Source organism: Theropithecus gelada, chromosome 6 (genome assembly GCF_003255815.1).
Source record: "Theropithecus gelada isolate Dixy chromosome 6, Tgel_1.0, whole genome shotgun sequence".
In the NCBI taxonomy this organism is placed as follows: Eukaryota; Metazoa; Chordata; class Mammalia; order Primates; family Cercopithecidae; genus Theropithecus; species Theropithecus gelada.
This window is the reverse complement of record NC_037673.1, coordinates 37,300,958-37,326,520: the sequence shown is the minus strand read 5'-3', so window position 1 is coordinate 37,326,520 and position 25,563 is coordinate 37,300,958. Positions and strand designations below refer to the sequence as shown.

General features: G+C 39.5%; 1 protein-coding gene and 1 non-coding gene across 4 annotated transcripts in view; one reads left to right on the top strand and one right to left on the bottom strand.

Annotated features, from left to right (window-relative positions):
* WDR70 (WD repeat domain 70) overlaps window positions 1–25,563 on the bottom strand; it is a 360,510-nt gene that overhangs the window by 53,637 nt on the left and 281,310 nt on the right. For all 3 annotated transcript variants that reach the window (XM_025388244.1, XM_025388245.1, XM_025388246.1), the window contains 3 exons: window positions 7,321–7,420; window positions 4,023–4,107; window positions 2,130–2,268 (listed from right to left, as the gene is read on the bottom strand). In XM_025388244.1, the coding sequence (XP_025244029.1) occupies window positions 2,130–2,268; window positions 4,023–4,107; window positions 7,321–7,420 (324 nt within the window). The remainder of the gene's footprint in view (window positions 1–2,129; window positions 2,269–4,022; window positions 4,108–7,320; window positions 7,421–25,563) is intronic.
* On the top strand, window positions 4,713–4,819 carry LOC112627163. Its single transcript, XR_003120032.1, has one exon. It is a non-coding gene; the product is annotated as a U6 spliceosomal RNA (small nuclear RNA).

Here is a 25,563-nt window from a genome sequence, read left to right as displayed (position 1 = left end):
AAATGTTTTTACCAAACCTGTCTCTTCTTTCTCTTATGCACCAAACTTATTAAACCATCTGCATACTGAGTATCTCTACACAGAAGTCCTATAGGTATTTCAAGCTCAACATATCAAGAACAGAATTCACTTTCTTCCAAAATCTGCTTTATTTTATCTCTATGTATTTTTATGTCAATGAACATTCACCCAGTCTCCCAAATTATAAATTTCTGGCTTCATCTACACAGACTCATCAAATCTTATAAAACTAAACTTTATATTTCAACAAGAATTAATCATTTCAAAACTTAGATCTGAATGTGTCTTCCTTTGCTTTTTTTTTTAAAAAAAAAAGACACAACATAGTCATTTTCTTATTGTATACAAGACCAGTTTTACCTGACTCTAGATCTCTCTCTCCTGCCTCACTCTCCAAAGACACACCTATGATCTACAATATGCCTTACTTGCACTTCCCAAGTATATCTCTCACTCATTCAATGAATATTAAGAGCTATCTATGTGCCAGGCACTGTTCAAAGCACCAAGGATACTGCAGTGAACAAAAAGTTTCTGCCCTGTGTGACTTACATCCTGGTAGAAGAAGACAGACAAAACCAAACAAACATACAATATATGAGGGGCAGTGGTAAGTACTATGGAGAAAAAGATCTACCCTCAAAGTAACACAGAGAACAAAAATGTATCACACTATGAGACACTGATTTTTCCAGCAAACAGCATGTTCTTCCTATAAACTACAGAAGCCCAGCATGTCCTTAAAAGTGCAATCATATTGTCTACATTCCTTAATTTATTTACAGTTCAACTTAAGCTACAACTTAAAAATACATCAAGTGTGATACTGAAATGTACAGTCATTTAGAGGCATAGTAGAACACTGCTTATATCTGGAACAAACGATTACAATAATTTTACTTTCTGAGATGAAAGTTGATAGATTCGATTGTTTTCTTTGATTCTAGTGTTTTAGTTGGCTCCTAATACACCCAGAAAAAGCAACGTGAATGCTGGCACATTTCAAATTATGTCATGAGATTAGAATCTATTAAACATAAGTACTCATGTAGAATTAATCTCATTGTTATTTCACTTTTCCTATAATACTCTAACTATACTGTGGCTTTACATTCAGAACCTGCAAATTAAGACTTCATAATAATACTAGAACATTAGAGACAGGAGTTTTTTGCTGGTGATTTAAAAACAGTTGTTCAATTGTCTGAGTCACTTAAGTGCATAATATGTCTCAACTGTCTACCAAGATCTGAAACAACTGGAAAAATCTACATAACAACACTGTTTAAGATACAGGACATTACTAAAAGATTTGACAATGAGCCAAAGAAAATGTACACAGACATTAATTGGCCTGTTTCATATTGAGAAAATTACAATGATTTGCCTTACCACGTAAATAATAATATACAGTTTAAAGGAAGTCAAATTTTCCTCTGGGAATTTTCATTCTTATTGTATAACATGTGGCTCCAGTCTCAGTCTCAGGACATGAACAAATGAATGAATGAACAAGTGAATGCTGGTGTTTTAGTGTTCATATAAATCTGTGAAGAAAAGTAATGTTTTTTCTTTCAAGTGTAAAAGTTAAATCTGAAATGTTTTAAATTTCCAAATAACTAAATAGCAATTAAGTTCAGTGCAAGCTCAGCCTGACTTTAATGACTACAACCCACACAAGCAGAGTTCTGTCAAAGTTTTCATGGTTTCAAGAACAATGTTAAACTTCGTCACTTCTTAACCTTTCACTTCCGTCGACAATCCCTAGATCCTCACAAACATGCCCATTGTGGGATGCTCCTTTCTGTATCCTACATGATGATCATCTTCTTCCCTCCTCAATTTGGTTGGTAGAGTGGGGAAAACATCTCAGGCCCAGCTGAAATTCCTACTAAAGTGCAGGCCCATAGGAAATACTGGGTTGTGGAAAGGGATAGGGTAGATCAGCAGTCCACAACATACTGATAACTCCTATGCTAGAGTGAAAAGCAGTTATCACCGTGCTCTCAGGGCCAGGGCTTATGTTCTACTTAACAAACAAAACCAAAAGATGGGTAAGAGGAAAACTTTATGTATTCTCAAGGCTGAGGAGAAAAGAATATACATACCGCATCTGTGATGTCTATTTCATACACCCTTTGGAAAGTCCTACGCTCAAAGAAAACAAGTTTGCCGCTGCCACATCCTCTTTGAACAGATGTACCAGTGACTATGAGCTTATCATCTGGACTGAAACAGCAATCAGTCCTACAGAAAAAAAGAGTTTATGAGTATAAGCTTATGACCTCCACAACAATCCAGCAATAATTAGTGAATTAAATAAAATATAAACATTGCTGTAATAAGAGCTAACTCCTATATAGGGCTTATGAGTCAAGCACTTGCATTAATTTGTTTAATCATCACAATAATCCTATGTGATAGTTATTACCCATATTTTACTGATGAGGAAACTGAAGAAAATAATTTAATTACACCTTGCACATGGCAACAAGTAAGTAGTGCAGCTGGGATTCAAACTTAGGCAGTCTGACTCCAGAATCTGTACTTTTCAACTTCTACGTTGTAATGTTTTTTAACGTAAAGGGAGTGTAAAAAAATCAATATAGACATTAAGAGTGTCTACAGACAGATATATGACTAATGTCTAAGTAAAATGATTACTTTGGCCATTTTTTAAAAAACTATTTTTACTAACACTACTACCATCACCCCCAAATAATTTGAGTTATGTCAAGTTGAGCACCATGAAATGAGCCACAGGTTGCACTGCTGGAACCTAATCGATGGCTATGATTCCAAGGCTCTTGTTAGCAGTCTGGCCATCTGTTTGCAACTAATCTAAGACATGACCCAAACAAGTTACATAGTTAGCATTACTTGCAGCAGGTATAATAGCTCAAAAAATTATCATCAGTTATAAACTCATGTTTGTTTGTTTTAATATAAAATGCCATGGGCAGCGGACCATGTTAGAGTTAGTACCACATTATCATACAGTTTCCTTCACTTGATACTTCCATTATCTTCATGCTCTTCTCTGTTGATCATTATTTCATTTCTACCAAAATAGAACAATCTGCCTAGGTACCAACTATAGGACTCAAAGGTCAAGTTTTACCTCAGCTGCTTCAAGAAAATCTTTAAAAGTTTCAGGTGCCAGTTTAGTAGATTGGAGATAACAGTGTTCAGGAAGACAGTCTGAACAAGTGAAGCACGCTGAATTACTGATTTGAATGATTTAAAAAATGAGAAAATGAGCTGTACTATAAATGCTCAGTAAATATTAAACACTACTTTGATGGTGTTAGAGCTCAGTGTTTTTTTTTTTCTTTTTTCTTTTTTTTTTTTGAGATGGAGTCTCGCTCTGTCCCCCAGGCTGGAGAGCAGTGGTGCAATCTTGGCTCACTGCAAGCTCCGCCTCCTGGGTTCATGCCATTCTCCTGCCTCAGCCTCCCGAGTAGCTGGGACTACAGGTGCCTGCCACCAGGCCTGGCTAATTTTTTGTATTTTTAGTAGAGACGGGGTATCACCATTGTTAGCCAGGATGGTCTCGATCTCCTGACCTCATGATTCGCCCGCCTTGGCCTCCCAAAGTGCTGGGATTACAGGCGTGAGCCGTGGCACCCGGCTGACTGGAGCTCAAATTTTTAAAAACCACAAATTTTAAAAGGCCTACCTTGCCATTTATACAATATTAAAAGAACTGAATCTCTTAAAATATATTTTACTACCCCAAGACTTATGCGTGCATACAATACACACAAACACATGAATAAATCAAATACATAATTTTAACTTCAAAAAAGTAAAGTCTGAAGAATGTGTTTTTTATATATATATTTTTTTTATATATATATATATTTCAAAAAACAGATTTTGATCACTCAAGTCTCTTTTCCAGAAGATCTAAAAGACATATGATATAAATTAACATTAAGGTAAAAGTACTTCTTTTCCATTCTTCTATGCCGATCAAATATTTAAAATATGCTACTTACATTGGGAACATGGTGGGAAGACCCGAGGCTGAAAAAAGTGGCTTGTTAAATTGTCGGATGTCCCATAATTTTAATGAATCGTCACCTGACAGAGGAATGAGGGGAAAAAAAGACAGAAAAGTGAATTGTGCAAAAAGAACTCGCTCCCAGTTTAGTGTCTGCTACACTTAATGTACAACTATAAGGAAGAAAGGGAAGGGGAAGGGGAGAAAGAGGGAAGAAAGAAAGGCAGAAAGAAGCTAGATTCACACAAGCATGTTTTACTTTTTTAACTGTTCAGAGAGCTTGAAAACAGCAGTTGCAAGAACAGTTGAAAGCTATTTGATAATGAATTGGGCTTCCAGAAATTACTTTCCAGATAGATGCAAGCTAGAAGGAACCCTAGAGAATCTACTCTAAAGTATGATATTAGAGCAGATGGTAGTTCCCCTGTGGTGTATTTGAGCATACATTACTTCTTGAGAAGATTTTAATTTAACAGCTATCAGGACTGAAAATAGTTCAATTCACAACAGATTCCTTTTCCCACTGGTGAGTAAAGCTATCTATTAACATTAATAAGGGTGAGCTATGTGATTCCCTTCCCTCCAGTGTAATTCTACCTATAGCTATCATTCTTCACTTTGCTGGGGAGTACAGCTTTACCAAGCCATTTAAAGAATAATGAATATTTTTAAGGAATCACTTTTTGTGCTCGTTTTGGCAGCACATATACTAAGACTGGAACGATACAGAGAAGATTAGCATAGCTCCTGCACAAGCATGACGTGTAAATTTGTGAAGCATTCCATATTTATTTAAAAAATAAATTCTAAAAAATCCCTTTTTAATATTTCTATAAGGCTAATTCCTGAACAGAACAAAAGCCAAACTCATATAAATAATGTTTTTGCTGTTCTTGCTCCCCAGTGCCCACAGCTGAGACCTGCCTCAATCCCTTGGGTCCAATAAGGAATGAGAATCAGGTGCAAGTGAGGAAAATAAAGAGTTCAGTAAAAATCCCCATTTTTACAGTGAAGCTTCCTCTGAAACCCAATTTTTGGCAGGTGCACTAATCCATAACTGGCTGGACGCAGGACCTGCTTGTACTGGGAGAACTTTGTAAGGTTCACCTTTGGAATGTTACTTTATTGCTTTTAGTCTTTTTTTTTTTTTTTTTTTTTGAGATGGAGTCTTGCTCTGTCACTCAGGCTGGAGTGCAGTGGCATGACCTCAGCTCACTGTAACCTCAGCCTCCAGGTTCAAGTGATTCTCCTGCCTCAGCCTCCCGAGTAGCTGGGACTACAGACATGCGCCACTACATCCAGCTAATTTTTGCATTTTTAGTAGAGACACGGTTTCATCGTGTTGTCCAGGCTTGTCTCAAACTCCTGGCCTCAAGTGATCCACCTGCCTCGGCCTCCCAAAGTGCTGGGATTACAGGTGTGGGCCACTGCACCTGGTCTGCTTTTAGTCTTTAAAAAAAGGTTACACATCCCCACAATCTTCAAATAATAAGAAAACATTAACCTGTATTAATTCCATCTAATCCAGAGGTTATGCAGCTAGCAGAAGCACCTTGTAACACCCTGAGGACTCTGCTGAATAGACTTCCACCTGCCATACTGTATACATCCAGGAAGGAAAATGATGGAATACAGTATACATGTGGTATTGACCAATTAAGTTATCCAAAAGCGTGTGTGTGTGTCTGTGTGTGTGTGTGTGTGTGTGTGTGATGGAAGGGAAAGGACTTACTTTTATACTTCTAAGGGAGTAATTATCGACTGGGTAATTACTCAGTTGAGTAATTATGGGCTCACCTATTTTATCACCTGTGAAGAATTTTCAAGCTACAGTCTCCCTTTTTCCCCTCTTCTCCCCTAACTCCACCTCAGAGACTTGGATATACCATCCCAAAGATGCAAGAGTGGATATAAGAATTCCTAAGTGGAGCATTCACCATTTGAAAACTTTCCCAGGGGATTCAGATACACTCTTGGGATGAGAACCATTGTTTTAAAAAAAAGAATATACAGAATTTTAATTGGGAGTCATCTCTGAACTCAAGTAGCAGGTTAGAATTGATGGACCAAAATACATATTTTGTACATATCCACATTTGCCATGTGTGTCACAGAGAATTACATGTATATGTACTTTGATTTTTTTAAGTTATGCAAATGAGAGTAGTTTAGATATAATAGTAAAGTTTCCCTAAAGAGAATCTGAATGAGTTCCCAAGGGTAAAAGGACAGGGACTAGTTAAATTGAGGGGAAAGCTGTGCCACTTCTCTTGCCTCTCTCTTCACTTCCACTATCCTTTACACTGGGTTGTAAAGTCTTTCAGGAAAAGGATTCTGTCTATGATGTTTACAGTTTATACCCAGCACCTAGCATAATGTTAGCTCATAGTAGATGTTCAATATACAGTAGTCGAGTGACTGAATAAATAGCTAAATATAGCACTGTTAGATTCACCTGCCTAAAATGTAGCTCCTCCCTTGGCCTACAGAATAAAGGCTATATAAGGGCCTCTGTAGCACAGTTGCCACCTACTTACCATGCTATTAGTATTTCTTTTCTTTATGTGATATTTAAGACCCTCTGTAACATGGCTCCAGCCTACTTACCATGCTATTTTTCTCTCCCCACAAATGGGTCTATAGGAAAATTTTCAGCTATGTCCCATACTCTCCCATAATGCTGCCTTCACTATTCTCCATCTCCTTCTATCAATACACAACCTATCTATGTGATAAAGATTTAGCAAAAAATTAGGAAGCTGTACCCAAGCATAAGCGTATGGATAAGTAAACTTACAATATGACCATATAGAACCATTTTTGAAAATCTCATCTAGATATAGACTTTTTAAAAAAAACTAAATTGGGTTAGTATTTGAACTGGGGAAGGAAAAAAAAAAAAAGCAATGGTCAAGCAAACAAATAGAAGACTTTGAAGTAACAGATACAGAATTATAAAATGGTATAGAAAGAATCTAGGTGATCATCTATAAACTTCCCAAGGTAGAAGCACAGATCATTTTTGTGGAGGCTTCAAACTCTTATGGAATTTGAATCTAAATGAAAAACTTAGGCAAAAAATAAGTAAATATTTAAACATTTTACTTGGTAATTTTTAATACAAACAATGTTGCAAAGTTGGAAATGTATTTTAATGAAGAAATCAGACTGGCAAAGGTGCATTAACAAAAATCACAGCAAGCTTTACTAAGCACTAGGGTATTATTGTCATATTTGTTAAAGATGATCGTTTTATATGGAGAAATACATCAAAAAGAAAGTTTTTAACCTACCTCCACGAGAGGCAAGGACATTACCATCATAGGAAAAAGTCACGCAAGAAGTGTCTGTGCCCGAGTCATGAGCCTGTTTATAGTGGAACTTAGGATGAACCTATTCACAAAGACAAGGAAAGTGTTAACATCTCACCTGAATTCAGAAGAGAACACTTTTGTGGCAAGAACATTTCACTTTATCATGATGAAAATGATACACACCTATAAGCAAAGTACTAATTTCATGTGATTATAACTTGCTTAAAAAAAAAAAAAAACAAATGGCTTTTCAAAATATCCATTTGCTTTAACAAAGAACAGAGAAGGTAAGTCCTAGCAGGAGATATTTTTCCAGATTGCCCTAGCAAGCTCTGTACAAGACAAGACTACAATAACTTCTTCATATTATGCTTATAAAGTTATTGGGTCAATTTCCTGTATTTATCTGAAAGAGCAAATATAAATCAAAATTACAAATTAGCACATTATTTACCCCAAAATATTTATTGTATTCCTAGGATATGCCATACACTCTGCACATGGTTGAAGGTCTTGAACTATCCTTAATGTGCCTGTGGAATGAATAATGATAATAGTAACAGCAGCTAACCCTTATACAATGCTTATCATATCCTAAGCACTATATGTCTTCCTATCTTGCCTATTTAGTCCTCACAATCACTCTGTAAGTTAGGTTCTATTATTACCATCTCCATTTTATAGTTTGAGAAACTGAGGTACAGAAACTTAAAAACCTTGTCCAAGGCCACACAGTTTGTAAGTAGTAGACCTGGGGGTTTGAACCCAAAAAGACTATTCTTAAATACTGAATTATAATCCTTCTCTTACTGATCTATCTTAATAGTATTTTTATTTCTAATGTTGTTTCTACACAGTTAATGACTTGTAATTCTACTATACCAATCTTGCCACTCAGTTATGACTCAGCAACCAGTACAAGGTACTAGAAGTCAATTACCTCAAAAAGCATGGTCTACATGAACAAAGACATTTGGTCCATTAAAAACTTTGTCCCCTACATAGCTGTCATTAGTAACCTCTATAATAGCTGTGTGTGCGTGCGTGTGTGTACCTGCGTATGCACACACACATGCCATGCTGGCTAATTACACAATGGTTCTGGGCCATTACCAACTTTCTTAGGGTAATTCCATAGCGAAAGACAGGGGCACTGCTGGTAATGACACGATGTGAGTCCCTCCTGGGAGCCACAGATATGGTAAAGCAAGTGAGCTCATCTCCATTGTTCTAGTAGCAACCCTTAATGAAGAATGAGTCACAAAACAGAGCTTGTGCACTTTGCCCTCCAAATAATATCCCTGACACCCAGTTCCTGGGCTTACACCTAAAAAAATCCAGTAATGAGGAGTACACCACCTTATAAAAGCAGGCCAGTTCATTTAAAAAAATAATAATAATCTGCATATACTGAGTGAAAACTGGCTTCTCAGTTCTTCCTCTGGGTAACAGTCTTAGAATTTTATATTAGCGATCATGCTTCCATCTTTCATAAACACAAAGAATTCATTGATTCAATTTTTTTTTATTGGACATCAACTGTATGTATTGCAGACATTCAGTTAAGCAGAGAAAACACAAATGAGCTGAGATAAACACAGCTTCTCAAAGACTGGGCAGTCCCCAGAAAGGATACAGATCAGCACAGAGAGTGACAAGTGCTACAAATGGGGAAATACAGAGTAATATGTAAGTACTGAGGAGAAGGTCCTAACCCAAACTTGACAACGAGGGAGAAAAGCAGTAAAGCAGAGACCTAACAGATAAAGTAAAAGTTAGCAGTTGCAGGAGCAGGAGGTGAGGGCAAGAAAGAGTATTTCAGTCAGAGGGTACTGCAGTGTGGTAAGCCGAATTTTTACTCTTGTGACCTCTGCACCCTAGTGTGATGTCCATGAATACCCTATATGGTCAAAGGAGCTTGGCAGGTGTAATTATGGTTACTAGTCAGCTGACCTTAAAATAGGCAGCTTATCTTGGATTGCAGGTGGGGTTGAAGCAGTTGCATGAGCTACAGTGCCGACAAGAAAGTCACAGAAATGTGATGGAAGAGGAAGTCAGAGAAATTTGAGACATGAGAAGTGTTTAACATGTCAGTATTGGCTTAAAGATGAAGGGGACCACATGTCAAGGAAACAGGGATCTGAATCCTGCCAACAACCATTGAGCTTGAAAGAGGACCCTGAGCTCAGACTGAGAGTCACATACCAAGGCAATACTCTGATTTTAGCCTGGTGAAACCCTGAGAAGAAAATCCAGCCACACTGTGCCAGACTTCTTACCTACAGGAATTGTGAGAAACCAAAGGCATGGTGGGGAAATGATATGAACAGGCCCCAGATATCAAGGCCGTAGAAGCCATGGGATATGGTTTGGATCTGTGTCCCCACCCAAATCTCATGTCAAATTTTAATTCCCAATGTTGGAGGTGGGACTTGGTGGGAGGTGACTAGATCACAGAGATGGCTGCTTATGAATGGTTCAGCACCAGTCCCTTTGGTACTGTCCTCATGATAGTGAGTTCTCATAAGACTTAAAAGTGTGTGGCACCTCCCTCCCTCTTCACTTGTTCCTGCTCCTGCCATGTGAGATGCCTCACTCCCCCTTTGCCTTCCACCAAGACTGTAACTTTCCTGAGGCATCCACATAAGCCAAGCAGATGCCAGCATCATGCTTCCTGTATAGCCTGCAGAAACATGAGCCAATTAAACCTCTTTTCTTTATAGACTATGCAGCCTCAAGTATTTCTTTATATCGATGGGAGAACAGACCAATATACCATATTAAGAAGCTCAGATTTTATCCTGAAGGCAAAAGGAAGCTGCAAAAGGAGTTTAGGCAGTTTACCCACCAACTTATCATTTACATTAGGTATTTTCCTAAGGCTATCCCTCCCCCAGTCCCGCACCCCACAACAGGCCCCAGTGTGCGATGTTCCCTGCGCTGTGTCCAAGTGTTCTCATTGTTCAGTTCCCACCTATGAGTGAGAACATGCAGAGTTTGGTTTTCTGTCCTTGTGAGTTTGCTGAGAATGATGGTTTCCAACTTCATCCATGTCCCTGAAAAGACATGAACTCATCTTTTTTATGTCTGCGTAGTATTCCACGGTGTATATGTGCCACATTTTCTTAATTCAGTCTGTCACTGACGGACATTTGGGTTGGTTCCAAGTCTTTGCTATTATGAATAGTGCCGCAATAAACATACGTGAGCATGTGTCTTTATAGCAGCATGATGTACAATCCTTTAGGTACATACTCAGTAATGGAACTGCTGGGTCAAATGTTATTTCTAGTTCTAGGCCCTTGAGGAATCACCACACTGTCTACCACAATGGTTAAACTAGTTTAAACTTCCACCAACAGTGTAAAAGTGTTCCTGTTTCTCCACATCCTCTCCAGCATCTGTTGTTTCCTGACTTTTTAATGATCGCCACTCTAACTGGTGTGAGATGGTATCTCATTGTTGTTTTGATTTGCATTTCTCTGATGACCAGTGAAGATGAGCATTTTTCATGTGTCTGTTGGCTGCATAAATGTCTTCTTTTGAGAAGTGTCTGTGTTCATATCCTTTGCCCTTTTGATTGCGTTGTTTTTATCTTGTAAATCTGTTTGAGTTATTTGTAGATTCTGGATATTAGCCCTTCGTCAGATGGGTAGATTTTCTCCCATTCTGTAGGTGGCCTGTTCACTCTGATAGTAGTTTCTTTTGCTGTGCAGAAGCTCTTTAGTTTAATTAGATCTCATTTGCCTATTTTGGCTTTTGTTGCCGTTGCTTTCAGTGTTTTAGTCATGAAGTCCTTGCCCATGCCTATGTCCTGAATGGTATTGCCTAGGTTTTCTTCTATGGTTTTAAGTCTAACATTTAAGTCTTTAATTCATCTTGAATTAATTTTTGTACAAGGTGAAAGGAAAGAATCCAGTTTCAGCTTTCTACATATGGCTAGTCAGTTTTCCCAGCACCACTTATTAAATAGGAAATCCTTTCCCCATTTCTTGTTCTTGTCAGGTTTGTCAAAGATCAGATGGTTATAGATGTGTTATTTCTGAGGCCTCTGTTCTGTTCCATTGGTCTATGTATCTGTTTTGGTACCAGTACCATGCTGTTTTGGTTACTGCAGCCTTGTAGTACAGTTTGAAGTCAGGTAGCATGATGCCACCAGCTTTGTTCTTTTTGCTTAGGATTGTGTTGGTAATGCAGGCTTTTTGGTTCCATATGAACTTTAGTTTTTTCCAATTCTGTGAAGAAAGTCACTGTTAACTTGATGGGGATGGCATTGAATCTATAAATTACTTTAGGCAGTATGGCCGTTTTCACAATATTGATTATTCCTATCCATGACCATGGAATGTTCCTCCATTTGTTTGTGTCCTCTTTTATTTTGTTGAGCAGTGGTTTGTAGTTCTCCTTAAAGAGGTCCTTCACAACCCTTGTAAGTTGTATTCCTAGGTATTTTATTCTCTTTGTAGCAATTGTGAATGGGAGTTCACTCATGATTTGGCTCTCTGTTTGTCTGTTATTGGTGTATAGGAATGCTTGTGATTTTTGCACATTGATTTTGTATCCTGAGACTTTGCTGAAGTTGCTTATCAGCTTAAGAAGATTTGGGGCTCAGACGATGGGGTTTTCTAAATATACAATCATGTCATCTGCAAACAGGGACAATTTGATTTCGTCTTTTCCTTACTGAATATCCTTTAGTTCTTTCTCTTGCCTGATTGCCCTGGCCCAGAACTTCCAACAGTATGTTGAATAGGGGTGGTAAGAGAGGGTATCCTTGTCTTCCGCTGGTTTTCAAAGGGAATGCTTCCAGTTTTTGCCTATTCCATATGATACTGGCTGTGGGTTTGTCATAAATAGCGCTTATTATTTTGAGACATGTTCCATCAATGCCTGGTTTACGGAGAATTTTTTGCATGAAGGGCTGTTGAATTTCATTGAAGGCCTTTCCTGCATCTATTGAGATAATCATGTAGTGTTTGTCTTTGGTTCTGTTTATGTGAGGGATTACATTTATTTATTTACGTATGTTAAACCAGCCTTGCATCCCAGGGATGAAGCCGACTTCATCATGCTGGATAAGCTTTTTGATGTGCTGCTGGATTCAGTATGCCAGTATTTTACTTAGGATTTTTGCATCAATGTTCATTAGGGATATTGGTCTAAAATTCCTTTTTTGTTGTTGTTGTTGTTGTTGTGTCTGTGCCAGGCTTTGGTATCAGGATGACGTTGGCCTCATAAAATGAGTTAGGGAGGATTCCCCCTTTTTCCATTGATTGTAATTGTTTCAGAAGGGATGGTACCAGCTCCTCTTTGTACCTCTGGTAGAATTTGGCTGTGAATCCATCAGGTCCAGGACGTTTTTGGTAGGTAGGTTATTAATTATTGCCTCAATTTCAGAGCCTGTTATTGGTCTGTTCAGAAAATCAACTTCTTCCTGGTTTAGTCTTCTGGGGGGGTTGTATGTGTCCAGGAATTTATCCATTTCTTCTAGATTTTCTAGTTTATTTGCATAGAGGTGTTTACAGTATTCTCTGATGGTAGTCTGTATTTCTGTGGGATTGGTGGTGATATCCCCTTTATCATATTTTATTGCATCTAATCCCTCTCTTTTCCTCTTTAATAGTCTCGCTAGTTGTCTATAAATTTGTTGATCTTTTCAAAAAACCAGCTCCTGGATTCATTATATTTTTTAGGTTTTTTTGTGTCTCTATCTCCTTCAGTTCTGCTCTGATCTTAGTTATTTCTTGCCTTCTGCTAGCTTTTGAATTTGTTTGCTCTTGCTTCTCTAGTTCTTTAAATTGTGATGTTAGGGTGTCCATTTTAGACCTTTCCTGCTTTCTCTTTTGGGCATTAAGTGCTATAAATTTCCCTCTACACGCTGCTTTAAATGTGTCCCAGAGATTCTGGTACATTTGTATCTTTGTTCTCATTGGTTTCAAATAACATCTTTATTTCTGCCTTCATTTCGTTATTTACCCAGTAGTCATTCAGAAGCAGGTTGTTCAGTTTCCATGTAGTTGTGCAGTTTTTAGTGAGTGTCTTAATCCTGAGTTCTAATTTGATTGCACTGTGGTCTGAGAGACAGTTTGTTGTGATTTCTGTTCTTTTATATTTGTTGAAGAATGCTTTACTTCCAACTATGTGGTCAGTTTTGGAATAAGTGTGATGTGGTGCTGAGAAGAATGTACATTCTATTGATTTGGGGTGGAGAGTTCTGAACATATCTATTAGCTCTGCTTGGTGCAGAGCTGAGTTCAAGTCCTGGATATCCTTGTTAACCTTCTGTCTCGTTGATCTGTCTAATGTTGACAGTGGGATGTTAAAGTCTCCCATTATTATTGTGCGGGAGTCTAAGTCTCTGTAGGTCTCTAAGGACTTGCTTTACGAATCTGGGTGCTCCTGTATAGGGTGCATACAATTTAGGATTGTTAGCTCTTCTTGTTGAATTGATCCCTTTACCATCATGCAATGGCTTTGTCTCTTTTCATCTTTGTTGGTTTAAAGTCTGTTTTATCAGAGACTAGGATTGCAACCCCTGCTTTTTTTTTTTTTTCCATTTGCTTGGTAGATCTTCCTCCATCCCTTTATTTTGAGCCTATGTGTTTCTCCTCACATGAGATGGGTCTCCTGAATACAGCACACTGATGGGTCTTGACTGTTTATCCAATTTGCCAGTCTGTGTCTTTTAATTGGGGCATTTAGCCCATTTACATTAAATGTTAATATTGTTATGTGTGAATCTGATTCTCTCATTATGATGTTAGCTGGCTATTTTGTCCATTAATTGATGCCGTTTCTTCATAGCATCGATAGTCTTTATAATTTGGCATGTTTTCGCAATGGCTGGTACCGGTTGTTTCTTTTCATGTTTAGTATTTCCTTCAGGAAATCTTTTAAGGCAGGCCTAGTGGTGACAAAACCTCTCAGCATTTGCTTGTCTGTAAAGGATTTTATTTCTCCTTTGCTTATGAAGCTTAGTTTGATTGGATATGAAATTCTGGGTTGAAAATTCTTTTCTTTAAGAATGTTGACTATTGGTCCCCACTCTCTTCTGGCTTGTAGAGTTTCTGCCGAGACATCGTTGTTAGTCTGATGGGTTTCCCTTTGTGGTTAACCCAATCTTTCTTTCTGGCTGCCCTTAACATTTTTTTCCTTCATTTCAACCTTGGTGAATCTGACAATTATGTGTCTTGGGGTTGCTCTTCTCAAGGAGTATCTTTGTGGCGGTCTCTGTATTTCCTGAATTTGAATGCTGGCCTGCCTTACTAGGTTGGGGAAGTTCTCCTGAATAATATCCTGCAGAGTGTTTTCCAACTAGGCTCCATTCTCCCCATCACTTTCAGGTACACCAACCAAATGTAGATGTGGTCTTTTCACATAGTCCCATATTTCTTGGAAGCTTTGTTCATTTCTTTTTACTCTTTTTTCTCTAACCTTGTCTTCTCGCTTTATTTCATTAATGTGATCTTCAATCACTGATACCCTTTCTTCCACTTGATCGAATTAGCTACTGAAGCTTGTGCATGCGTCATGAACTTCTCGTGCCATGGTTTTCAGCTCCATCAGGTCATTTAAGGTCTTCTCTACATTGTGTATTCTAGTTAGCCATTCGTCTAACCTTCTTTTTTCAAGGTTTTTAGCTTCCTTGCAATGGGTTCAAATATGCTCCTTTAGCTCAGAGATGTCTGTTATTACCAACCTTCTGAAGCCTACTTCTGTCAACTCATCAAAGTCATTCTCCATTAAGCTTTGTTTCATTGCTGGCAAGGAGCTGCGATCTTTGGAGGAGAAGAGGCACTCTGGTTTTTAGAATTTTCAGCTTTTCCGCTCTGGTTTCTCCGCATCTTTGTGGTTTTATCTACCTTAGGTCTTTGATGTTGGTGACCTATAGATGGGGTTTTGGTGTGGATGTCCGTTTTGTTGATGTTGATGCTATTCCTTTCTGTTTGTTAGTTTTCCTTCTAACAGTCAGGCCCCTCAGCTGCACGTCTGTTGGAGTTTGCTGGAGGTTCACTCCAGACCCTGTTTGCCTGAGTATCACCAGCGGAGGCTGCAGAACAGCAAATATTGCGGCCTGATCCTTCCTCTGGAAGCTTCGTCCCAGAGGAGCACCCACCTATATGTGGTGTCTGTTGGCCCCTACTGGGAGATGTCTCCCAGTTAGGCTACACAGGGGTTAGGAAACAACTTGAGGAGGCAGTCTGTCCGTTCTCAGAGCTCAAACGCCATGCTGGGAGAACCACTGCTCTCTTCAGAGCTCTCACACAGGGACGTTTAAGAAGTTTTCTGCTGCCTTTTGTTCAGCTATGCCCTGCCCACAGAGGTGGAGTCTATAGAAGCAGTAGGCCTTGCTGAGCTGTGGTGGGCTCTGCCCAGTTCAAGCTCCCTGGCAGCTCCGTTTACCTACTCAAGCCTCAGCAATGGTGGATGCCCCTCCCCCAGCCATGCTGCTGCCTTGCAGTTCGATCTCAGACTGCTGCACTAGCAGTGAGCAAGGCTCCGTGGGCGTGGGACCCACCAAGCCAGGCAGGGGACAGAATCTCCATGTCTACCAGTTGCTAAGACCTTGGGAAAAGCGCAGTATTAGGGCAGCAGTGTCCCATTTTTCCAGGTACAGTCTGTCACGGCTTCCCTTGGCTAGGAAACGGAATTTCCCTGACCCCTTGTGGTTCCCGGGTGAGGCGATACCCCGTTCTGCTTCAGCTCACCCTTCGTGGGCTGCATCCACTGTCCAACCAGTCCCAATGAGATGAACCAGGTGCCTCAGCTGGAAATGCAGAAATCACCTTTCTTCTGCGTCAGTCACACTTGGAACTGCAGACCAGAGCTGTTCCTATTTGGCTATCTTAGAAATCTAAATTTGCTTATTTTAAATGATCATTCTGAACACATGTGAACAGACTGAAAATATTCTGTTCCTAGAAAAAATGAAACTCTGCTATCAACCTCAATAAGGAAAATTTGCCACTTGCTTATATCCCATCAAGTTACCAACTACTAAACTCTAAATGAAACTTTTGGAAGATCTTATAAACAGTGGTAGCAATTTACCCAAAAGTCCTGTACTTCATTTGGCCTCTCAATGAATTTAGCTTTTTATTTGTTTGTTTTAAAAGTTTTGTTTGTTTTTAATGTTAATCAGTACGTACAAATATCCAAATAGAAGAAAGACCTATCACTTCATGAGTGATAAGACAGTTTAGTACAGTAAAAAGGGCATTGGGCCAGGAACCAGGAGGCACAAAATCTAGATTCAGTTCAAGCAAAAACTAGCACTGTGACCTGGGACAAATTACTTAGCTTGTCTGGTTCACACTTCTATCTTCCATAAAATAAAGAGATTGAAGTAAATGATTTCCGGGATCATTTACAGCTCTATGACCCTTAGGGAAAAGACAAAACAGGCAAATGCATAATACTTTATCATTCAATTAACTGATCAATTTATACTTTATTAATTAGACAAAATCTTGAATGTCAATATTTGAAAACATAAGTACACACATGCATATAGATGTGTATACATACATATAGCAGTAAGCAAAGTGAGATAAAGAACCTTAAAAGGTGCAGAATCCAGTAGATTCACATCACACAAACTTCAGTGTGAGCCCAGAGCATGCAGACAGTTCCATTTGATAGTCTTAACTGTGACACTTGTTCCAGAGAAGAAAAGTGATGGTATTGTGAATCTGATGCTCCCTAAATTGGTCTTCCTTCCCTGTGCTTTTCACTAACCTGAGTGGGATTCTAAGGTTTAAAGACATATAGCTTTCCAGTTCTCAAGTAAAGAAAAAGTGATCCGTGTCTGAAATTTAAAAAAAAAAAAAAATTCTGCTAGATCTAACAAGTGATAGTGTAGATACAATATAATGAACGGAATGGGAATATGGGATTTTGACTACAGGTGATTTCGTCTTACTGTAGTATGAGGGGACTTCAATAAATATTCATCTGCTACATGTTTATGTCTCCTCATTTAGGATTCCCTTTAAAGGAACATTATATTGGAGATGCAATGTTTTGAAACTTTTAGAATTCATTATTTATAATGCAGAAAGAGTGAATATATGCTACAAAACAAGCCCCATCCAGTCTTTCTGACCTCCAACATATTCCATTACCCCTTTAAAGTAATAAGTGGCTGGTTATTAATAATTAAGATCCCAAGGGAGAGGGAGAGATGCACTCAAAATAATCTAATTCATTTTCTCTTTTAAAGGACCTAATAAAACAAAGAGGCACAGTGTCTTTAGTTGATTGAGATGAAGACCTCCCAAATTTTATATCAAAAAGTGCTCTTCAATTGTTAACTTTACCTTAACCAGAAACAAAAGTATATTCCAATGAGGAAAAAGAGACAAAGGTGACCTAAAATTTGCATCAAACATCAACACTTGGATAGTCCATTATGAAAAATATCCTCACACTTTGAAAACAATGTCAACCTAACTGAAAAACACTTCAGGCATAATGTCGGGAATCTAAAACTGCAACTTGTCCTTTAACTGCTGTTATAATCATCCTAAGCAAAGAATATTGTTCTTTAGGAAGTTGAAATTGATAATTAACTACCTTATATAGGCTTACTCTTTATTTTTTTGAGACAGAGTTTCGCTCTTCTTGCCCAGGCTGGAGTGCAATGGCACAATCTCGTAGGCCTCTTATTCTTAGGTGTGCCTTATACTATGATTTGGAGAATATCAAGACTCAAATATTCACCAAGATGGAAAACGCAAGCACAAAAGCCTAGAGTTTTGAAGGCTCTGTCTGGGATCATACAACACAAATTCCCAATTGGAAAAATTGTCCCTATACCTCTTTTCTCAGCAGATGGTCATGGAGCCTCTGGCAGTACAAAATGCATTACATTATAAAGAATATCATTCAATTTCTGGAGCAATGCTCCTGCCTCAGCCTCCCATGTACTGGGACTACAGGCACAAGCCACCCTGCCTTGCTGGTTTTTATACTTTTATTTTGTAGAGCTGGGGCAGGGAGGGTGGGAGTTCTCACTTTGTTGCCCAGCTGGTCATGAACTCCTGGGCTCAAGCGATCTTCCTGCCTAGGCTCTAACTGGCAACAACTTTTTAAGCTGGGCCCAAGACTCACTTATAACAACTACTCAGTGGGTCCTGGTTGTCTTCTGTGGCTATGCTGACTAAATCAATTTTTTCTTCTCTGACGCAGTCTGCCAAATTCTCAAGAGAAAACTTTGTCTCCCATAAAGTCTTTTTTTTTTATCCTTTTCAGAGACAGGGTGTCCTTCTGTCACCCAGGTTGGAGTGCAGTGACATAATCGTGGCTCACTCCAGCCTCAACCTCCCAGGCTCAAGCAATCCTCCTGCCTCAGCCTCCCAAGTACTGGGACTACAGGCACAAGCCACCATGCCTGGCTGGTTTTCATACTTTTATTTTGTAGAGCTGGGGCCGGGGGTGGTCTCACTTTTTTGCCCAGCTGGTCATAAACTCCTAGGCTCAAGCGATCTTCCCGACTAGGCATTGCAGTGTTGGGGGAGCTTTGGGCAAGACAACTGACTAGATGCAGCCGGGTGGAATAGCTGCCACCAAAGAACCAGGATGACTGGCACGCTCCTAGCAGATCTTCAGAGGGAAGACACTGCAAGTCGATGGAAGAAAGACACAGAAGCTGGGCTGAAGGGGGAGGAAGCTGGGAACCTGTGCAGGGTTACAGCATACTGGACTCATTTCCAGCCCCCAGTGACTCCTGGGGAGCAGGTGAAGTGAAATGGCAAGGAGCAACCCATTCTTGCCATGGACCTTTGGAATCCCAGCAGGAGGAGACCCTTCAACCACCATGGACACTTAATTGGCAGGCAGAGCTGCTTAGAAAAGTAGTAGGGGCAGCACGCCAGCCAATAGAGAGTTTGGTGTGGGAGCATCTGTAGTAGAGCACCAGCAGGGATGCCCATACCCCTAGGATTGACTTGCTTCCACAGAAGACTTTAGCTGTAGGAAAACTGTTTGACATGAACACTGTAGGGGCAATCTTGCCCACCAGATGGGGCTGGTCTGACCTGAGTACCCCTAAGTCAGCTGGCCTCTCCCAGGGCCCCAGCCTGGCTGGGTCTGCTTGCAGTGCAGCCTCGGGAACCCTGGGGTCCTGTATCATATAGCTCCTGCACTGGCAGACCATGCCTGACCAGTGAAGAGCTCCAGTAGGGCAGCCCCTGTGGCCATGCACCAGCCTGCCCATTCCCTCCCCTCACTGCAGCTTCCCCCAGGCCTAAGGCAACCACCTACATCACTCTGCTGGTGTGTGTCTGCATGAGTGGATTTTGCCTTCCCTGCCCAATCAGTGTTTACCTGTAACCTGTCCTGACACTGTTGTCGGTAAGAGCACACACCACCTCCTCACCCCCACTGTACCACCATTGCAGTCAGTGCCTTGGTGGGCACAGAGCCCACCAGCCCCACCCCCACCAGTATCCCATCCCAGTGCCAACACTGCTGCCAGAGTGAAAACAGAGATGGAGAATAATGGACTCTCCCCTACCCTGAGCAGCCAACCCCTGGCTGCATGAACATGCACAGAAGGTGCACACAAACCTGTGCTTGCCAGCGTCCTAACTCCATGCTGATACCACCAACAGCGTGACCACAAACACACTCGCCAGTGTGAGCCCTCATGCCCCTGAGCTGTGCTTCCTCCACTGCTGCTGGGAATGCCTGCGCAGAGGCAGGCAACCTAGTACCTGCTAGCACTGCAGCCAGTGAGCATGCACTCCTTCACCCCTTCACCCCTTCACCCCTCCAGCCCACTGCATTGCTGCTACTGTTCCTGTCAGCACATGTGAACAAGGATGGATCCCCCTACAAAATGCTTTGGCTGGTACTACCCATCCAAGTGTAACTAGCAGAAAACTGGGGACATCTCAGCCCCCACCCCAGCACAATGGGTTCCTAATCTCAAGGAGCCAGAAAACAAAGTTGGGTTGTGATACAAGTTCCCCAGAGTTAGAGCACGCAGTCCAGGAGTCAGGAGCTGAGCCTTAGGCCCCTAAAATCTTCCAGAAATGAAGCTAGTTGATTGAACCCACATTATACCAAAATCAAATCCTCAAGTCATCAAATTGGATAAAAGAAAAAAGAAATGCCAAGGACAGCAACTCCAAAGACTGAAGGAACATCAGCCCACAAAAATGAGAAAGAACCAGTGCAAGAACTCTTGACAACTCTAAAAGTCAGAGTGCCTTCTTTCCTCCAAACAACTGAACTATCTCTCCAGCAAGGATTCTGAACCAGGCTGAGACGGCTGAAATGACAGAAATAGAATTCAGAATATAGATAGGAGCAAAGATCACTGTGTGCAGAACTACATTGAAATCCAATCCAAATAAGCTAAGAATCACAACAAAATGATACAGGAACTGACAGACAAAATACTACAAGAATTTCACAATGTAATCACAAGTATTAATAGCAGAATAGACCAAAATGAGGAAAGAATTTCAGAGCTTGAAGACTGGCTTGCTGAAATAAGACAGTCAGGCAAGAATAGAGAAAAAAGAATGAAAACGAACATATAAAACCTCTGAGAAATATGAGGTTATGTAAAGAGACCAAATCTACAACTCACTGGCGTACCTGAAAGAGATGGGGAGAATGGAAACAACTCGGAAAACATACTTCAGGATATCACCCATGAGAACTTTGCCAAACTAGCTAGAGAGGCCAACATTCAAATTCAGGAAATGCAGAGAACCCCAGTAAGATACTTCATGAGAAGATCATCCCAAGACACATAATAATCAGATTCTCCAAGGTTGAAATGAAAGAAAAAATGTTAAAGGCAGCTAGAGAGAAAAGTCAGGTCACCTACAAAGGGAAGCCCATCAAACTAAGAGTGGACCGCTCAGCAGAAACCCTACAAGCCAGAAGAGACTGGGAGCTGATATTCAACGTTCTTAAAGGAAAGAAATTCCAACCCAGAATTTCATATCCAGCCAAACTAGTTTTCATAAGCGAAGGAGAAATAAGATCCTTTTCAGACAAGCAAATACTGAGGGAATTCATTACCACCAGCCCTGCCTTATAAGCAGTCCTGAAGCAAGTACTAAATATGGAAAGGAAAGACCGTTAACAGCCACTACAAAAACACACTTACGTACATAGACCAGTGACACTGTAAAGAAACCACACAAACAAGTCTGCATAATATTAGGCCAACTAACACCATGATGACAGGATTAAATCCTAACTCTGATACTAACCTTGAATGTAAATACTAACCTTGAATGTAAACAGATAAAACGCCCCAATTAAAAGGCACAGAGTGGCAAGCTGGATAAAGAACCAAGACCAAATGGTATGTTGTCTTCAAGAGACTCATGACAGCCACAGGTTCAAAATAAAGGGATGGAGAAAAATCTACCAAGCAAATGGAAAACAGAAAAAAGCAGGAGTTGCAATCCTAATTTCAGACAAAACAGATTTTAAAACAACAAAGATCAAAAAAGACAAAGAAGTACATTACCTAACAGTAATAGGTTCATTTCAACAAGAAGACCTCGCTATCCTAAATACATATGCACCCAACACAGGGGCACCCAGATTCACAAAGCAAGTTCTTAGAGGCCTTCAAAGAGACTTAGACTCCCACATATTAGTAATGGAAGACTTCACCAACTCACTGACAGTACTAGACAGATCAAGGCAGAAAATTAACAAAGACATTCAGGACATGAATTCAGCACTGGATCAAATGGACCTGATAGACATCTATAGAACTCTCCACCCAAAACAACAGAACATACATTCTTCTCATCACCACATGGCACATACTCCAAAACTGACCACATAATTGGATATAGAACACTCCTCAGCAAAAGCAAAATAACTGAAATAAAAACAACCACTCTCTTGGACTACTGCATAAAATTAGGGATCAAGACCAAGAAAACCACTCAAAAAGCCATATGGTAACATGGAAACGTAATAACCTGTTCATGAATGACTTTTGGGTAAATAATAACATTAAGGCAGAAATCAAGAAGTTCTTTGAAACTAATGAGAACAAAGATACAACATACCAGAATCTCTGGGACACAGCTAAGGCCATGTTAAGAAGGAAATTTATAGCACTAAAAGGCCACATTAAAAAGTTAGTTAAAAAGATCTCAACTTTACAACCTAACATTACAACTAAAAGAACTAGAGAAGCAAAAGCAAAACAACCCCAAAGCTAGCAGAAGACAAAAAATAACCAGTATCAGGGCTGAAATGAAGGAGACTGAGACACAAAAAAACATTCAAAAGATCAATGAATCCAAGCATTGGTTTTTTGAAAAAAATTAATAGACCACTAGCTAGACTAATAAAGAAGAAAAGAGCTAAGACCCGAATAAACACAATTAGAAACAAGGCGGAGCTTGCAGTGAGCTGCGATCCGGTCACTGCACTGCAGCCTGGGCGACAGAGCGAGACTCCGTCTCAAAAAAAAAAAAAAAAAAAAAAAAAAAAAGAAACAACAAAGGGGTTATTATCACTGACTCCACAGAAATACAAAGAACCATCAGAGAGTATTATGAATACTTCTATGCACAAAAACTAGAAAATATAGAAGAAATGAATAAATTCCTGGACATATACAACCTACCAAAACTAAACCAGGAAGAAAGTGAATCCCTAAACAGACTAATAACAAGCTCTGAAATAAATCGGTAATAAAGAGCCAACCAGACAAACCAAGCCCAGGACCAGAAGGATTCACAGCTTAATTTTTCCAGATGTACAAGAACAGCTGGTACCATTCCTACTAAACATACTCAAAAAAAATTGAGGAGGAGGGACTCTTTCCTAACTCATTGCATGAGGCCAGTGTCATCTTGATACCAAAATATGGCAGAGACACAACAAAAAAAGAAAACTTCAGGCCAATATCCTTGATGAACATCGATGCAAAAATCCACAACAAAATATTGGTAAACCGAAACCAGGATCACATCAAAAAGCTTATCCACCACAATCAAGCAGGCTTCATCCCCTGGATGCCAGGTTGATTTACCATATGCAAACCAATAAATGTCATTCATGACATAAATAGAACTAAACACAAAACCACATGATTATCTCAATAGATGCAAAAAAGGCTTTTGATAAAATTTAACATCCCTTCATATTAAAAACTCTCAATAAACTAGGTATTAAAGAAACATACCTCAAAATAGTCAGAGCCATCTATGACAAACCCATAGCCAACATTATAATGAATGGGCAAAAGCTGGATGCATTGAGCTTAAAATCAGAAACAAGACAAGAATGCCATCTCACATTACTCCTATTCAACATAGTATTGGAAGTCCTGGCCAGGGGAATCAGCCAAGAGAAAGAAATAAAGGGCATCCAAATAGGAAGAGAAAAAGTCAGTTTTATCCCTGTTTGCAGACAACATGATTCTATATCTAGAAAACCTCACAGTCTTAGCCCCAAACCTCCTTAACCTAATAAACAACTTCAGCAAAGCCTCAGGATACAAAACCAACATACAAAAATCACTAGCATTCCTATACACAAAAAACAGCCAAGCCAAGATGCAATCCCATTCACAATATCCACAAAAAGAATCAAATACCTAGGAATACAGCTAACCAGAGAGGTGAAAGATCTCTACAACAAAAACTACAAAAACTGCTCAAAGAAATCAGAGATGATACAAACAAATGGAAAAACATTCCATGCTCATGGATAGGAAGAGTCAGTATCATGACTCTTGGCCATACTTTGTACATAGTATGGCCATACTACTGGCCATACAGTATCATGGCCATACTGCCCAAAGCAATTTATAGATTCAATGCTATTCCTATCAAACTACTAATGATATTCTTCTCAGAAGTAGAAAAAACTATTTTAAAACTATTTCAACATTATTTAAAACCATTTTAAACTATTCATATGGAACCAAAAAAGAGCACAAATAGCCAAGGCAATCCTAAGCAAAAAGAACAAAGTTGGATGCATCACGCTACCCAACTCACACTATACTACAGGGTGACAGTAACCAAAATAGCATGGTACTGGTACAAGAACAGACACATAGACCAATGTAACAGAACAGAGAACCCAGAAACAAGGCCACACTCCTACAACCATCCGATCTTTGACAAACTTGACAAAGACAAGCAATGGGTAAATAATTTCCTATTTAATAAATAGTGCTACGAGAACTGGCTAGCCATATGCAGAAAACTGAACTGGACCTGTTCCTTACACCATATACAAAAATCAACACAAGATGGACTGAAGACTTAAATGTAAAACCCAAAACTATAAAAATCCTAGAAGAAAACCTAGGCAACACGATTCAGGATATAGACACAGGCAGAGATTTCATGACAAACGTGCCAAAAGCAATCACGACAGAAGCAAAAATTGACAAACGGGATCTAATTAAACTAAAGAGCTCCTGCACGGCAACAGAAACTATCATCAGAGTAAACAGACAACCTGCAGAATGGGAGAAAAATTTTGCAACCTATGCATCTGACAAAAGTCTAATATCTAGCATCTATAAGGAACTTAAACAAATTTTCAAGAAAAAAACAATGCCATTCAAAAGAATGCCAAGGACATGAACAGAAACTTCTCAAAAGAAGACATACGTGCAGCCAACAAACACATGAAAAAAAAAAAAAGCTCAACATCACTGATTATTAGAGAAATGCAAATCAAAACCACAATGAGATACCATGTCTCGCCAGTCAGAATGGCTATAATGAAAAAGTCAAAAAACAGCCGACGCTGGCAAGGTTGTGGAGAAAAAGAAATGCTTTTACATTGTTGGTGAAAATGGAAATTAGTTCAACCATTGTGGAAGGTGGTGTGGCAATTCCTCGAAGACTTACAGGAAGAAATACCATTTGACCCATCAATCCCATTACTGGGTACATACCCAAAGGAATATTAATCATTCTATTATAAAGACACATGCATGCATATGCTCATTCCAGCATTATTCACAATAGCAAAGACATGGAATCAACCTAAATGCCCATCAATGATAGACTGGATAAAGAAAATGTGGTACATACACGCCATGGAACACTATGCAGCCATAAAAATGAAGAAGATAATGTCCTTTTACAGGGACATGGATGGAGGTGGAGGCCATTATCCTTAGCAAACTTATGCAGGAACAGAAAACCAAATACTGCATATTCTCGTAAGTGGGAGCTAAATGATGAGAACACATGGACACAT